At 40.9% G+C, this 15,127-nt stretch overlaps 1 protein-coding gene across 1 annotated transcript in view; it reads left to right on the top strand.

Annotated features, from left to right (window-relative positions):
- LOC306760982 (protocadherin-16-like) overlaps positions 1-10,023 on the top strand; it is a 76,331-nt gene extending 66,308 nt beyond the window's left edge. The window contains exons 11-21 of the mRNA XM_079247042.1: positions 1,821-2,060; positions 2,575-2,700; positions 3,598-3,807; positions 3,928-4,794; positions 4,915-5,028; positions 5,111-5,322; positions 5,657-5,808; positions 6,032-6,162; positions 6,462-6,748; positions 6,897-7,038; positions 7,431-10,023. Of these exons, the coding sequence (XP_079103168.1) occupies positions 1,821-2,060; positions 2,575-2,700; positions 3,598-3,807; positions 3,928-4,794; positions 4,915-5,028; positions 5,111-5,322; positions 5,657-5,808; positions 6,032-6,162; positions 6,462-6,748; positions 6,897-7,038; positions 7,431-10,015 (5,066 nt within the window). The 3' untranslated portion in view covers positions 10,016-10,023. The remainder of the gene's footprint in view (positions 1-1,820; positions 2,061-2,574; positions 2,701-3,597; positions 3,808-3,927; positions 4,795-4,914; positions 5,029-5,110; positions 5,323-5,656; positions 5,809-6,031; positions 6,163-6,461; positions 6,749-6,896; positions 7,039-7,430) is intronic.
- Positions 10,024-15,127: the final 5,104 nt, after the last annotated feature.

Genomic DNA, 15,127 nt, shown 5'->3' with positions numbered 1-15,127 from the left:
CTTTTATAGCATTTATGGAATTTCTAAATCTAATTTTGCTTCACATGCTTACTGCACACCAACTGTATTCACCAAACCATTCCTTTCATCCACAGACTGTTAAAATGCTGCTTATTACTACACACAAAACCCTTTTGCTCCACCTTTCATGACTTATTTCTCTCGGTTGAAAGCCAGACAGAGCACCCTGCCAAATATTAAACACACTCACTTGAGAATGTGCAAGCACACGTGCACGCACACACAACAACCCATCATCTGTTATTGTGGATCTATTCCCATGAAAGACCAAAGAACCTCCTGCTCGTGCTTCTGGGAACCATTAGAGAAGGGATCAGTTACGCATGTTTGTATGTGTGTGTGTGTGTGTGTGTGTGTGTGTGTGTGCGCATCTATATAGGCATGCACATGCTCGTGTGTGTACTTGCATTAGACTGTCACTTAGTCAACACTGACTTTGGGCTATTTGGTCCTGTGGGCTTTGTTGTTGTGTTTGAGACGCGTGTCAACATTTGCTCCGCTGCCCGCTTCAAGTCCCAACCAGGATGCCCCCTGGAGCACCTCAAGGATGGAAACATTCAGGGTCTGTCATGCATGTCACTTCTTCCTCAACCCGGTGTGTAGTCATCTTGAAGTGCTTTAATGCGCACTGGTTATTTGTTAGAATAATGACAGAGTTAATCCACTGAGCACCTGGTCAGCTCCTGTTTTGGGGTCAGTTACTGGAGACCTGAGACCAAGTCTGCACACTGTTTTTATTACTTTGGTGTCACTGTTATCCATAATAAAGAAGACTATCAAGCCATTATTAGGAATCTCTAAAGTCACAGAGCGAAACTTTTTTTCACCATTCATGGTAAGAAAGGAGATCATTCATTTAACTTTAGAAGCAAAGGAAGAGTGTCCTGGTGATAACGAGAATAGCTTCTCTGCAAAAGGCAACAGAATTTGGGATTAACACATCAAATATTGATAGATAGCTGCATAAAATAAGATAAAAAGAAAGTGTTGTCAAAACAATATCTCCCGATCCAAAGTGTTGGTGCCTCAAACCCTACACCGGATTAAGATGTTGGAATTGAAAGCATCTAAAACAAAAACTTTTCTCAATATCCCACTGTCTGTTTTTTCTTTCGACCCATATGTTATCAGTGACTGGGGATATGGAAGGATCACAGAGGAATCAAATTTAGGTGAAAAAATTCCAGCTCTTAACTTCTACCAGATTAAAGCTTTGGGGCAAGTTATCTCAGTCCTTGCAAGACACAAAGTGAAAAATATACACAACGAAGTTAAAAGCAGAGCAGCCTTGACCCTCTCTGTCTTTAACAGTTGCATCTCATTTTAAAGCATGAAATTGAAATTGAATCAATGCAAGCTCTACCCTCTTAGGGCGGGATAATGAAAAGGCTAGGGCGCCCCTAATTCCTACAGAGCACGGCAGGCCTGGCTGTTGCGTGTCTAGAATGTGTGTTTACTGCTTCTTTCTTGATGGCTGCGGCATTCTCCAGCGGAAAATCTCGTAAACTGTGGCCAGACCATTTGGGCTCTTACAGCAGTTTTGGTGGTAGCACTCAGGTAGGCAAAGATGTATGTGGGAAGGATATTAGCTTTGATTTGGCCCTCACACGTCAACCTTTCACACTTACTTTTAAACGAGCTAAAGACACACAATCCTGGAATGCGGTTGGTTTTACTGCACTGATAACCTGCTGTAGTTTTTGTATGCAGCTGACTCCATGAAGCAAACAGTAGTACAGTGCATGCACACATAAAAAAAATCTTTTGTTGCATTTTGTCTTTGATTCATCTCCTCACAGGCTCACTGTCTATTTTCAAACCTCTGGATCGTGAGGAGCAGGACATCTTTAACCTCACAGTAATCGCTGAAGATCATGGGATACCTCAGCACTCATCCAGCCAAATGCTGTGCATCCATGTGATTGATGTCAATGATGAAGTGCCCTGGTTTGAGGAGAGCCACTATGAAACCCAAGTCTCTGAGAATCAGCCTCCAGGAACTAGTGTTTTGACTGTGTCTGCTTCTGATCTAGACCAAGGTAAATGATGCACTTTGTTGATTTAAAAAAAAAAAAAAAAAGCAATCCTATAATTGAATTAAAATTTATTATTTGGTCATTTGTAGAAGAAAATGTTACTATTTTAAACAAAACAATGTTTTAGGAATCCAAGTTGCCTAGAGCCATTATACTCAGGAGGTGTCACAGGCTACACAGGAGGGTGGGGGATAGAGACACACAAAGGATGCATTCCCTTGGAGTTAGTCAGAAGCACATAAAACAGGAGGATAATAAACTTTCTACTCAAAAGCAATTTGTCGAAGTCAACAGGTGAGGTTGCCAAACCGCTTGCTTTTAGCACGCAATCTGAAAATTCAGACACCTGAGGGAGGTCCATCATTGCCAAATACTTAGACAGCAAAGTTCACACTGAACAAACAAACAAGAAAACAAGCTATGGGGTGAAAATTCAGTTCTGCTCTCTTGGATTTGCAGGTTATGAGAATCAAACTTTTGTTGGACTGGAATCTTTAAACTATGTCTGTCTCTGTAGGAACCAATGGTCATGTGACATATGGCGGCATTTCACAAGGAAGTTTCAGTATCAACCCATTCACAGGCATTATTACAACCAGCAAGACTTTGGACAGAGAGTCTCAGGACTACTATTCTGTGACAGGTAATTACCCTTTTATCGTCAGATCAAAGTGGAACTATTATGAGCATTTCAGGCTAATTTATTTTTATTTCTGAGACCAGAAGGGCTGGGATTGATCGAGTTATTGTCACAAATCGCTTTATTTACTTGAGACCAACCCTCTCCGTAGGCTGTCAGATCAGCCTGTGGGCAAAACGAGTGGATTGAGACTCTTCCGCATTAAGCCCCGCCTCCCGCCACTGCGCTACATCGGGAGCGCGCACCGCACCTGCTTTCACTGCCATTGTAACATCTCATAAACAGAAGGATTAGGCTAATATGAACTCAATAAAAAAAAAACAAAATACAATGTCAACACATAGCATACAGCCCTACATGTTGGAACCTGAATCAGACCCTGAAAACGAAGTGGAAAACAGCAACCCACAGCAACGAATGCAGCAGGATGTCTCTCTTTGGTAAACTCACCAGCCATCGTTGGAAATAACTTTATCCCATGTTTTCCACCCGCCTGATGTATTTGTACATGCCCTTGTTAACCAGTAGAAGGTAACCAATCACCGAACCTTATCCCCGGGACACAAGGATTTCCAAGTAGAAAAAAACTCTCTAAAACAACGCATTTTTTGTCGCCATGGAAACCGAACGGAGAGCGTGCTGGAACTCAAACTCAAACTCAAACATGCGTTTAGGTGATAAAAACCAGTGCCGTTCACATGTCTGATGAGGATTCAACACTGTTAACACTGTAGAAAGCTCAGAAAACTTGAAATACCATAATAGCACCCCTTTAAAGATTGCTGTTTTATACTGTATTACATAATATTAGGAGTTGTTTACTGTTATTTGCATTGAATGTGTTTAATTCATTATGTGAGATTAATAGTTAATCTCTTCTGTTTTTTCATCATTTGGCAGTTTATGCAAAAGATGGAGGCCTTCCACCCAACTACGCCAAAGCAACAGTGAGGATCAAGGTGCTTGATGTCAATGACAATGCCCCTGTCTTTGGACGTGTCTATTACAACATTGAGGTGCCTGAAAACATGGAGGCATTACCTCTCTTCACCCTCAGAGCCACTGACCCAGATGTGGGAAACAATGGGGAGATAAACTATAGAATCGCATGTATGAACTTGTTTTTATTTGCCATATCTTCCAATTGTTCAGTAAAACTGCTGCTTACACATTGTTATTGTGTGGAGGTGATGATGCTCAAACAGCTGTTCACTATTTTTTCCCTGGCAGCTGGAGATCCATCCGGAGACTTTCACCTGGACAGACAGTCAGGCGTCCTGTATACGTCAAGGCCTCTGGATCGGGAAAAGAAAGCTGGATATACTCTAACAGTCATTGCTCAGGATCAAGGCAACCCTCCCCTCAGCAGCACTGCCACGGTAGAGGTGACAGTTCTAGACATCAATGACCACAGTCCGCAGTTTCAGAGCAGCAGCTATACTGCAGACATTTCTGAAGATGTTCCCATTGGCTCACTGGTTCTTGAGGTGAAAGCCATAGATTTGGACTATGGACTCAACAGTCAGGTCATGTACTTTCTGAGCCACGGCTCTCAAAGCATGTTCATAATAGATCAGAACACAGGCCGTATTATCACAGCAGCCCCCCTTGACAGAGAGAGGACAGCCTCTTACACATTTGAGGTGTGTGCCACTGACTACGCCCCTGCAGACCCTCATAACGCTACTGCTCAGGTAACTATCTACATTCAGGATGTGAACGACAATGCCCCCTTCTTCATTCAAGACCCACTTATTGTGAACATCTCTGCCAGTGGTGTGTCTAGCCGGCGAGTGTTGGCAACTATGAGGGCAGAGGACAAGGACTTTGGGGCTAATGGCTCAGTTTTTTACCGTTTTGCCAACCCTGTGAGGGGCTTTACTATTAATTCCCTAACAGGAGACATCCAAGCCACAGAGAATCTGCAGACTCTGACCCAAAGCCAGCGGACTTTGATAGTTCAGGCTATGGACCAAGGAAACCCAGCTCAGTCTTCTCTTGGTGTGGTTATTATTTATATTAAGGAACAGAGTTACATGGGCATTCGCTTCTCACGCACAGCAAGGGATGTGAGTCTACAGGAGAACGCCGCTAAAGGTTTGACTTGCATTTTTTTTTTTTTTTTAAACTTTTCACTACATTTCTTTTTGTATATATGATGTAAATAATGAATTGAACTGAAATAGTTTCAATACTGTATAATTTTTTGCCCTACAGGCACAGTGGTAACACAGACACAGGCCCAATATCCTGATGGCTCCAAAACTGGGATTAGCTACAGCATTTTCAGTGGAAATAGAATGCAGTCTTTTGGAATAAACATAATTACTGGTAAGCACACCGATTGCTGCACAAACTCCAAGATAATATTTTCCAATCCTGCAAAGTTACTCTGATGTTTTTTGTGAATTAGGGGAAATACGGGTTCAGAAATCCGAAGGAATTGACTATGAGGAGACGCCAAAACTCCGCCTAGTGGTGAAAGCTGAGACTGCGTCCTCCAGCTCTTACATGGCCGTCAACGTAATCCTGCAGGACGTAAATGACAACTTGCCCCGCTTCCAGCTCCAGAACTATGTGGCATACATTAGGGAAGCACAGGGCTATGATTTTCCCATTATCCAGGTGCAGTAGCCTCTCATCCACATGTTTATTATGAATAATTTGTTTTTAAAGTGAGGTTATAGAATTAAAATAACACACTCAAGCCTCAGAAACCCTGGATATTTTTCAGTGAAATTACTCTGCTCAACTACATGTATTCTAAATGGCCTAACTGAGTAGTTTATGTTCATGAGGGTCTTAAAGCCAGGTCCACATACTTATTCTTTTTTTTTTTCTTTTTTATGAACTCTTGACTTCCAAGTTCAATATTGCTCACTAGTTTAAATTACCTTAAAACAGCTGTTGCAAATATGTCTGTGTTTTTGTTTCCAAAATGTGGTGGTAATTTCTCCAGGTTGCTGCAGATGACCTGGACCAGGGTCAAAATGGTCAGGTGACCTACTCTATCAGGTCATCATCCATGAGTGGCCTGTTTAAGATAGACCCTTTGACTGGAAGCATCACCACTGCTGCCATAATGGACAGAGAGATCTGGACCCAAACAAAGTGAGTCAGAAATGACCTTCATCAGATCATCTCTGCCTTTCATTCACACACGTTGTGACTGTTGTTATTTTAAAAGAAATCTCCTTGCATTACTGGACAATCAGGTTTTTAAATAAACAATGTTCAAATTGTTTTTCTTGATTGGATTGAGGATGAAACATTATGCCGCTGAGTTAAAAAAAAGAAAAAAGTTCAGATACTGATATTCATTTTGTGGCACTAGGCTTGTTGTTACGGCAACAGACCGGGGAACCCCACGGCTGGCTGGCTCTGCCACTCTGACTGTGATCATCACTGACCTGAATGACAACAGTCCCATGATTCCTCTGCCTCGGGAGATCCGGGTGCCTGAGGGTAAGCTACACTGCGGAAGTTAGTCCAGTGATATTATCATAAAGCCTCACATCACTCTGGCTGGCAGTTCACTCAGCGGGGCTTAGCGAGAAAAGTCTGACCTTTTTATGAAACTTGTTATTGCCAACGTTTCTCTGCTCATTTCCTGTCTGTTAGGTCAAGGCTTTGAAGAACAGGATATTTCTTCATGAAGAGCAGATTTTTTTTTTCATCACTGAGACACACTGCTTCATATCAACTTCAATCTAAACATCTGCTCTTCTTCTCTCCCCTCTTTTCTTTACTGTCTTCATACATAGATACTCTCATTGGCACAGTTATCACCCAAGTGACAGGAAATGATGTGGACTCAGGGCCACCACTCTCCTACACACTACATCTGGATGTTAACAGCCAAGGCATGTTTGGGATTCATCATTATGGAGGAGGGGTGTCCTTGACAGGCCCACTCGACTATGAAGAAAGGACATGGTACACGCTGACAGTCCGTTCATCTGACTCTAAACATCAAAGCGAGGCCAACCTCACTGTGTTGGTGGACGATGTGAATGATAATGCCCCAATCTTTACTCAAGACTTGTATCAGGTACATTTATCTTTGAATACCTGCCATCACGCCAGCATGTCATCACATCTTTAGCTCCGTAATTTTAATAACATTTTTAGAAGTATCTATAATTTATATAGATATAATATATAATAGACATAAAGTTCTACATTGTGTTTCTTATCAGGTGACCGTATCAGAGCAACTCCCCGCAGGCAGTATAGTCATCACTGTAACAGCTACTGACCGTGACTCAGGGGAGAATGGAAAAATCACCTATAAAGTAATGTCATCATCCAAGGGTGTTTTTGACGTTGATCCAAGCAACGGTGAGATTACTATGTGCATATTTCGGGCTGCTTATAGAAATTTAACTTTGGTAAAAGATTTTACTTCTAAAGTCTGTCCTTAGATGCTTATTTGGGTTTTGGGGCATATATTCAACTAGTAATGTAATCCTGTTTGAGCAAGTTGTTTTTAAAGCTAATTGAAAACTAGTTTTTATGTCATTTTCTTTTGCTTTCAGATGGACTGTAACAGGAGATTGCTTTTGTCTAAAAAATTTCTAGTGTTTTCAGATTAATTAGTACACCTAAAATGTCCCCACTAATGGCGTATTTAATACCTAAACACTCTGTGTATTTGACTATTTCAGCAATTAATTTGATGGTTTCATAAGAAATCATATTTTTATGTGACTGTGTTGTTTATCTTTTCACAGGCACACTCTTCATCAGAGAAAAGATAGAGTTTGATATTGATCATCCTTCTATTCTGGTGGTTATTGAGGCACATGACCAGGGTAGCCCATCCTTGTCCTCCATGACCACTGTCCAGTTACAAGTATCTGATGTCAATGACAATGCTCCCATCTTCCACCAGTCAGAGTACAGAGCCTCTGTGCCTGAAGACAGGCTTCCTGGATCAACTGTTCTGACGTTAGAAGCTGTGGATGGAGACCTGTTTCGGGACAACTGTGGTTTTGATTTTGCCATTGCCAGTGGTAATTCTGGTAATGCCTTCCAGATTGAGAGCAGTGTGCGCTTCATAGAGGGGCAGGGCTTCCAGACAGTTGGCAGCCTGATGCTGGTGGAGAAGCTGGACTTTGAAGCTGTTCCGAGTTATAACCTGACAGTTGTGGTTTCAGATCGTGGAGTCCCTCAGCGCAGTTCCAGCGTACCCATCCTTATCAGTGTTACAGACGCGAACGACAATGCTCCAGCCTTTAGCCGAACAGATTACAGTGTCACGTTGAATGAGGGCACTGCAGCAGGGACAGAGATCTTACATTTATCTGCCACAGACCTGGACTCTGCCCCGAATGGAGAGGTGCAGTACTTCATAAGCTCAGGAGATGAGGCCCACCTCTTCCAGGTGGATCGTTGGACTGGAGCTTTGAGGCTGCAGAAACCTCTGGATGCCAAGACACAATTTTTCCACATGATTGTGGTCCAGGCTACTGATGGTCAAGGACATTATGCTTTGGCTCCAGTCAGCATTGAAGTCAAGGACATCAATGATAACAAGCCTTTCTTTCCCCTGAAGCTAGTAACAGTGAGCGTCAGGGAAAACCAACCCCAGAATGCCTTAGTCACCAAGCTGCATGCAATCGACCATGACAGGGGGGCTTTTGGACAGCTGAAGTACTACATGTTAGACACATCTAGAGAGGGAAGAGAGGGCTTTTTCATCAACCAGACATCAGGTGAAGTGCGTACCCGTTCCACGTTTGACTTTGAAAAAGTAAACTCCTTCCACTTGGAGGCTGTTGCCATGGACGCAGGCAACTATTCTGCCACTGTAACATTGCAAGTCTATGTGACAGGGGAAGATGAATATGATCCCGTCTTCACCTCTCCAGAATTCTCATTTAAAGTGCCTGAGAGAGCAACGAAAGGTCAGATCATCGGCAAGGTACAAGCCAGAGATGAGGACGGAGGAGTGGACGGTGTTGTGCTTTACTCATTATCAGATCAATCGCCTTATTTTGAGGTTAATAAATCAACTGGAGCAATTACTTTGAAGATGGACAGTAATAGCAGACATGTGAGTCATTCTAAGAGAGAGGTGCGTCTGGTTACACTGGATGTGACTGCTCACAGTCCTCTGGAGACCTCTCGGAAAGCAGTGACCAAAGTTACCATAGATGTGAGCCACACATCTTTTGGTCTCACCACAGACATGAATCTGCTGCTTATCAGCGTCATCGCAGTTTCACTGGGAACTATAGTCCTGCTAATAGTGATTGCTGTTGCTCTATTTTTTGTTAAACTAAGACGCCACAAAAGGGAGCAAAAAGCACATAAACGCGCACCAATGTCGGGCACCCTGCTTCACAACCTAGATGAAACAAAACTAAAAGCCAGTGAGATAATTTACCACCAGGCTCTTCCTGGATATGCAGCTGATCAGAGTGGGAACAGTGGGGGTCCCTTCACTCGTGGAGGATCCCTGGATCCCTCCCACTCCAGTGGCCGTGGCTCGGCAGAGGCAGCAGAGGATGATGAGATCAGAATGATTAATGAATATCCCCGCGTGTCAAGTATCTCTTCCTCTATGCAGGAACGAATCTCTGCCAGAGGTCCAGACTCTGGAATCCAGCAGGATGCAGATCAGTTATCAGATGTGTCCTGTGAGCCCTCCTTAGACTGGTTCAAAGGGAAGAAAATGGGCAGTTTAAATGGGACCTTATTGGCTGGCCAGGTGCCAGTGTACAGGGATGAAGGAGGCGGGTATGTCGGTGTGGGACGGGGACTCAGCATCTCCCATCCTAAAGACTATACTTTTCCTGAAAATGGAAAGCCCGCCGTAGATGGCTCCCTTACAGCTATTGTAGCCAGTGATGAAGAGCTAAGGGGCAGCTATAACTGGGACTACCTCCTGAACTGGTGCCCCCAGTTCCAGCCGTTAGCTAATGTTTTTACTGAGATAGCACGTTTAAAAGATGAATCTGCCCCGTCTCATCCTCGCAGATCATTTCATCACAAAGCAAAAGCAGAGTCAAGAATTGACCCACCACCTCTCATTACCTCTGTGGCCCACCCAGGGGCCAAAACTGTACCTCCAAAGCCTGCCGTATCAAGAACATTCCCTCAGTTGGCGTCTTTACGAAGATCTCCCATCAGTGCTGAGGGCTCTATCTCCTCAGTAGCAATGTCTCCAAGTTTCTCCCCGTCTCTCTCGCCACTGGCAGCACGTTCTCCTGCAATTACGCCCTTCAGTGTCTCACAGGGCCCCTCTGCCTCCATGATTAGCACAACCGAACACAATCTGGAGCACAGCGAGGAGGCAGAGTTGAGAATTTAAACTCTTGATGCGGTGGATTTAAAGTGAATAACTGCTGTCCCAAACTTTTTCTACTGTATGACCACAGGCTGCAACTTGAAATGAGCGCTAATCTCTAAAGAGAACAAGCGCACAGTCAAGCACACACAAAGTCTAAACAGCTGAAGCTGTGGTGCTTTCTGAAGAGAAACTGCATCATTTACGGGCCAAAAAAAGGACTACGCCTCCCTGTGTGTTTGTATATGTGTGGCAAAAACTTTTTGTATTAATTACTGTTAATTTGCACATTCAAATGAATACATGATGTCAATATTTTGTACAAAGTCATTGTCTATATTTTTATACTTCAGTGTGGTTTCTGACAGAAACATTACATTTAGGTGTCAGTGGGTTGCAAAAACCTCAATAAATCTATATTTGTATATTTGTAGCGTTTACTGTATACTTGTTTGTACTGTGTGTTTGTAGTTTTTCTGCTCATTCTCAGCCTTGCGGTTTTAAACTCAGCTCCTCATCAAGCTTTTATGAATTGGGATTTTTGTATGAAATAATTGTAAATATTAATAAAAGCAGAGACGTATTTGCTTTAACAATGAAACATCAGTCAGAATAGAGTATTGTGTTCCTAGAATCAGTTTTTGATCTCTCATCAAAAGGTAATAATGAATGTGAAATGCTAAAAGTTGTCCTTAACATACATTCCTTTTAACTGTGCAGAGGAAAATGAACCTTGTTATCATATATTGTCTGTCATATGCATTTGCTGTCATTTCTATCAACAAGCCTTGTGTTTTTTTCATCTTGCATTGTTAAAAAAAAAAGTCTCTATGTGACAAATATATTGTTTATTGTTGCGCAGTTACATAAAAGAGAATAACAACATAAGCCATAGTTTAGCATGATTGCAATACAGAAATGCGCAGCAGGCTCAGCTCATTTCTGTCAAGATAAAATGTCTGATATACATTTACTGAACAGGTTTAAACAAGTTTTGGACAACATTTCAGCATCAACTATGTTGATGGTTTGATGTTATATTGGTGATGAAAAAGTGAATATTACCTAATGTTAAACACCTGAGAATGTTTCCCATGCTGTGCTTTCACCCTAATGCCTCCATCATAGGATGTTAAAAATAAAGTAATGTGTCCATTTGCAACAATAACCACCTATTAATCTTGTTTACTGCAGACTTTCAGACTAATAGAGTTTACCCAGCATTCTACAGTAATTCCTTTAAGGCAGAGAAGCTTGGAAGGTTATTTATAACAACTAGCAACTAGAATAAACATGAAAAACAACCATGTTTGTATTGTTTTGTACACAGCAACTGTTAAGATGTACCTTGCTGCTTACCTGTTATTTTTCTTATGACTGAAGATTAATCAGATGAAAAATCCCCCCAAATGTTCACACGTATCATTCTGCGCTTGTCCAGAAAAATGTTTGGAGCAAAAAGTGCCTGATTAAAGTACTTGTGATCACCTTGTTGCCTCTGTAACATTTGTCAGCTAAGAATGATATTAAGTAAATGTCTTGTATATAACTTGTTTCAGTTTCAGAAAATATGACATGTCATATTCTTAAAAGTTAAAAAAAGTGTTAAAAAAAAGTGTTAAAAATCCTTTTAACACTGCTGTTTAGATGTTTTATACTGCATCAAAGCAAATGTTGAAATATGTCCCAGACCTCATGAAAATATGACAAAAGCTTGTGTAATAGTCCATCTTAAAGTTCACCATTTTCTCAAAAGTCAAAAGAATGAATCAAATTTATGGGTTTTAAATTTCCCATTTTTTTCCAAGTATTGTCCCAATCTCAAAGAGAATTTCTTTCTTTTTTTTATTTAGCAATATTTGGTTTAATGATACCTATTATATGTCATTTAGAGCTTGATTGGCATATATGATGTAACACACTGACAATTTCATAACATGTTATGAAATATTATTTCATATATCCCATCATTTTTTGCTGATGGCAGCTGTCATGGTGTCTCGACAGTTTTTCCAATTATTATTTCTCTGTTATTTTCACTTCACTTGTCAAAAATTGAGTCTATATAACTGTTTCAAGTAATTGCCACTCATTTTTTTCTCTTTTGTATCATATGTAACATCTCTGACATGTCTGACTTGTTGAACAAATCAAATATTGTACAAATCAGTTGTCTGACATTTAACCTATCAAACTGATGCTGGAAATGCAGTTGCCATGCTGAGAGGGAACTTCCTTTTGAGTGGCCAAAAATGTAAAACGTAAGCACCCATAATCTTTCATGTTTCAGAATGAATGAATGTAAATGCAAGTAAATAGTCTGCCTTACATTACCAGAGGCTAAATAGCAGGCTCTGTGAAACAGAGCTGAAACTGGCCAGTGCTGTTTGTCCGTGCCAAGGCCTGCCTCTGACTGGTTACTGAGCTGGAACCTAAACCTTGTGGTATTCTTAGAAATTGCACTCACACATAAAAGAGAATCCGTGTGAATGTGCTTGTGTGTGTGTGTGAGAGAGAGTGTGTGTTTGGGCTCTGGACTCGACACAGACAGATCCAGCTGAACTGCACTGCACACTGATGATACATTTAAGTCTGAGTGTCATAGCAGACTCAGGTTATGAGATAAATGCTGTGACCCAAACCAAACAGGCTCAGTGGCCAGTATATACACAGCGGAGCTCAGATCATAAGAGTAAGAGGGCAAAAGCCAAGTCATTACTCAGGCTTAAATTAAAGGCTTCTGCGCAGACCAAATGAAATCTATCATTTTCCCGTCAACACAACATGAATACACAGGAGCTTACTATTCTGCCCTTTTCCCCTTATTGACATCCTTACCCTTAGTTTCGTAGAGTTGCTATTTCTTCACTACTTGTCATTGAAATCTTTACCACATTGTTTTTGGAGAATTAATCAGTTACTTCATTTCGTACTTAAGTATTTAGGTAAGTTAAGGTGAGCTGCAGCTAGAAATGTGTTATCTATTGAAAGCAAAACACTGAAAGCAATAACTGCTCTGAAATGCACTGAATGGTATTATTTGATGTTATTCAGTCAGCTGTTTTCTCCCAGTGGCTTTTAACTCTCCTCAATTTAGTTTGCAAGAAATTAGCCAGAAGTAAACTACAGACTCACACTGATGTAAATAAAGCAGAAAGAATGTAATATATGCCTACGCCAGCAAGTTATCAAAAAACAAGATCTGTTATGCTTTGCAGTTTGCTGCATAAACAGGTTGTTAATTTTGCTATGATTATTTATATTCTTGTCATTTTTGTTAAGCAAATCTTTTCAAACAAGGTCATGTCATCAAGAGAGTCAATGATACAGTCATACAATGCGGGTGTATGAGAATAATCCTTCAAATGACAAATGCCACAAATTCCCTTAAGCAGAGCCTATTTATTAACTTATGTGTACATGATGTTCAAGCTTAAAGCTGTTTCTCCACAGAGTAAACATCCTGCCTTTGAAATCTTTAAACTAGCTGTAAAACAATACATAGTGTTTTTCATATTGATCAGCTACATATTTTCATCAAAAACTATGCTAATCGCCTCATTTTTTTTTTTTTTTTAAGTATTATGATCTATTATCCGATTGGAGCGCCTCCTGTCTGTTTCAGTTGTCTAATTGATCGTTTAAAAAATTCTCACTTCTTTTTTTAAGTATATCAACTGCAAATTCAATAAACAGCCACAGAGTATGATACTTCCACCATATTTAACATCTAATTTATTGTACATCTACATATTAATTTGTATTACTACACAATACTTATTTTTAAAGAATTGTTACATATGTAATCTTACTGCACAATGATAGAAATTATTGACACAATTCGTTATTCATGGTTTGAGCCATGTTATGTCTGATGCTACCCAGCAGATTATAATATTTTACCAGTATGGTTTGCAGAATGATTGACTTTGGTGTTTCTTACATATTATATAGTTCTCAGTGTAAAAAGTTCTTTGTGTATTTTGGGAGTTGTATATCAGTTACTCATAATAGAAAATAAAGAAGAAAAAAAAAGAAAATTGAACTCTAACTCAGATCTTCTAAGGAACATCCATTTGTTCTTTAGCAGTGGCTTAAATAGTTCTGGAGGAATAATGACTTTAACAACTGGAGGATGTAATAGTTTTTGCTTTGCTTCTGCAGAAAAGCTTGTGCTGTGATTCCTTCTCACTGTCAGATGTTCAAAACCATTTTCTCCAACAAAGCTGCCAAAATAGGCAGACTTTCAAAGGTAGTTAAACAAGGCTAAATGGTGTTTCCTTTTCTTTCTCGTGATCTCATGTTCATGACGTATTGCATTATATGATGTGACAGGTAAAAATACCAGCTGCATGGATCAGTCCAGAGTAAAATGAGGGAATGGGAATCTTTGCATTTGAGCATGAGCTGCTTTGTCTGCAGGCCCTTTGGTAAGGATCAGACTCTTCTCTGGAAAAGCCCACACTCCCAACCGGTTAAAAACAAGGCCAGACCAGAGCAATGTCTTTGCTCATGCTTGGATTACCAATAAGCCCCTCATACCTGGAGCTTGCACGGAAGTCTCTGCTTCTTGTTCCTTCAGCTGAGGGCTGGAGTCCAGGGATGCTCCATCCACAGCTTACCATGATCCTCACTCCAAACTCTACAAAGAGACTTTTTTTATTTTTTCTCTTCTCAGTTTCTCTTGTCTCTCATGAGTTCTGTTTTTTTCCCCTGTTCTCTCTTCAAGGTCTTGCCAGGCTACTTGCGTGACTAGAAAGAGTGGAAAAAAAAAAAGGTTTCAAAACCCATTGGCACGCGAGCTCCAAATCTATTTTTGGGAGAGCATTTTTTTTCTTTGAAAACAAAAAAGCCACAGGGAGAAATAGGCAATACTGGGGTGAAGGGGGTCTGTTTTTCATTTGGCCAGGCCTGCCTTCTGTCCTTCCCCACAAGCGTCACAACCACAGCACTCGGGATAGAGGGTGGCTCAGACTAGGGCGGAGAAGTGTTTTTTCTGTAAAACCACAGCCAAAAACTACGGACCCTCATCTTAGCCTTTGTCACTTAGCAACAAACCCAACCTGCTTCCCATTACAATGCCATCTGCTTATGTTCCAAGCATTACTTTGTTTTGATTTCTTTCAACTCTTTTTA

This window comes from Telmatherina bonti (genome assembly GCF_933228915.1).
Source record: "Telmatherina bonti genome assembly, chromosome: 9".
NCBI classification, from domain to species: Eukaryota; Metazoa; Chordata; class Actinopteri; order Atheriniformes; family Telmatherinidae; genus Telmatherina; species Telmatherina bonti.
The sequence above is the reverse complement of the archived record's forward strand: the minus strand, read 5'-3'. Positions and strand labels throughout refer to the sequence as shown.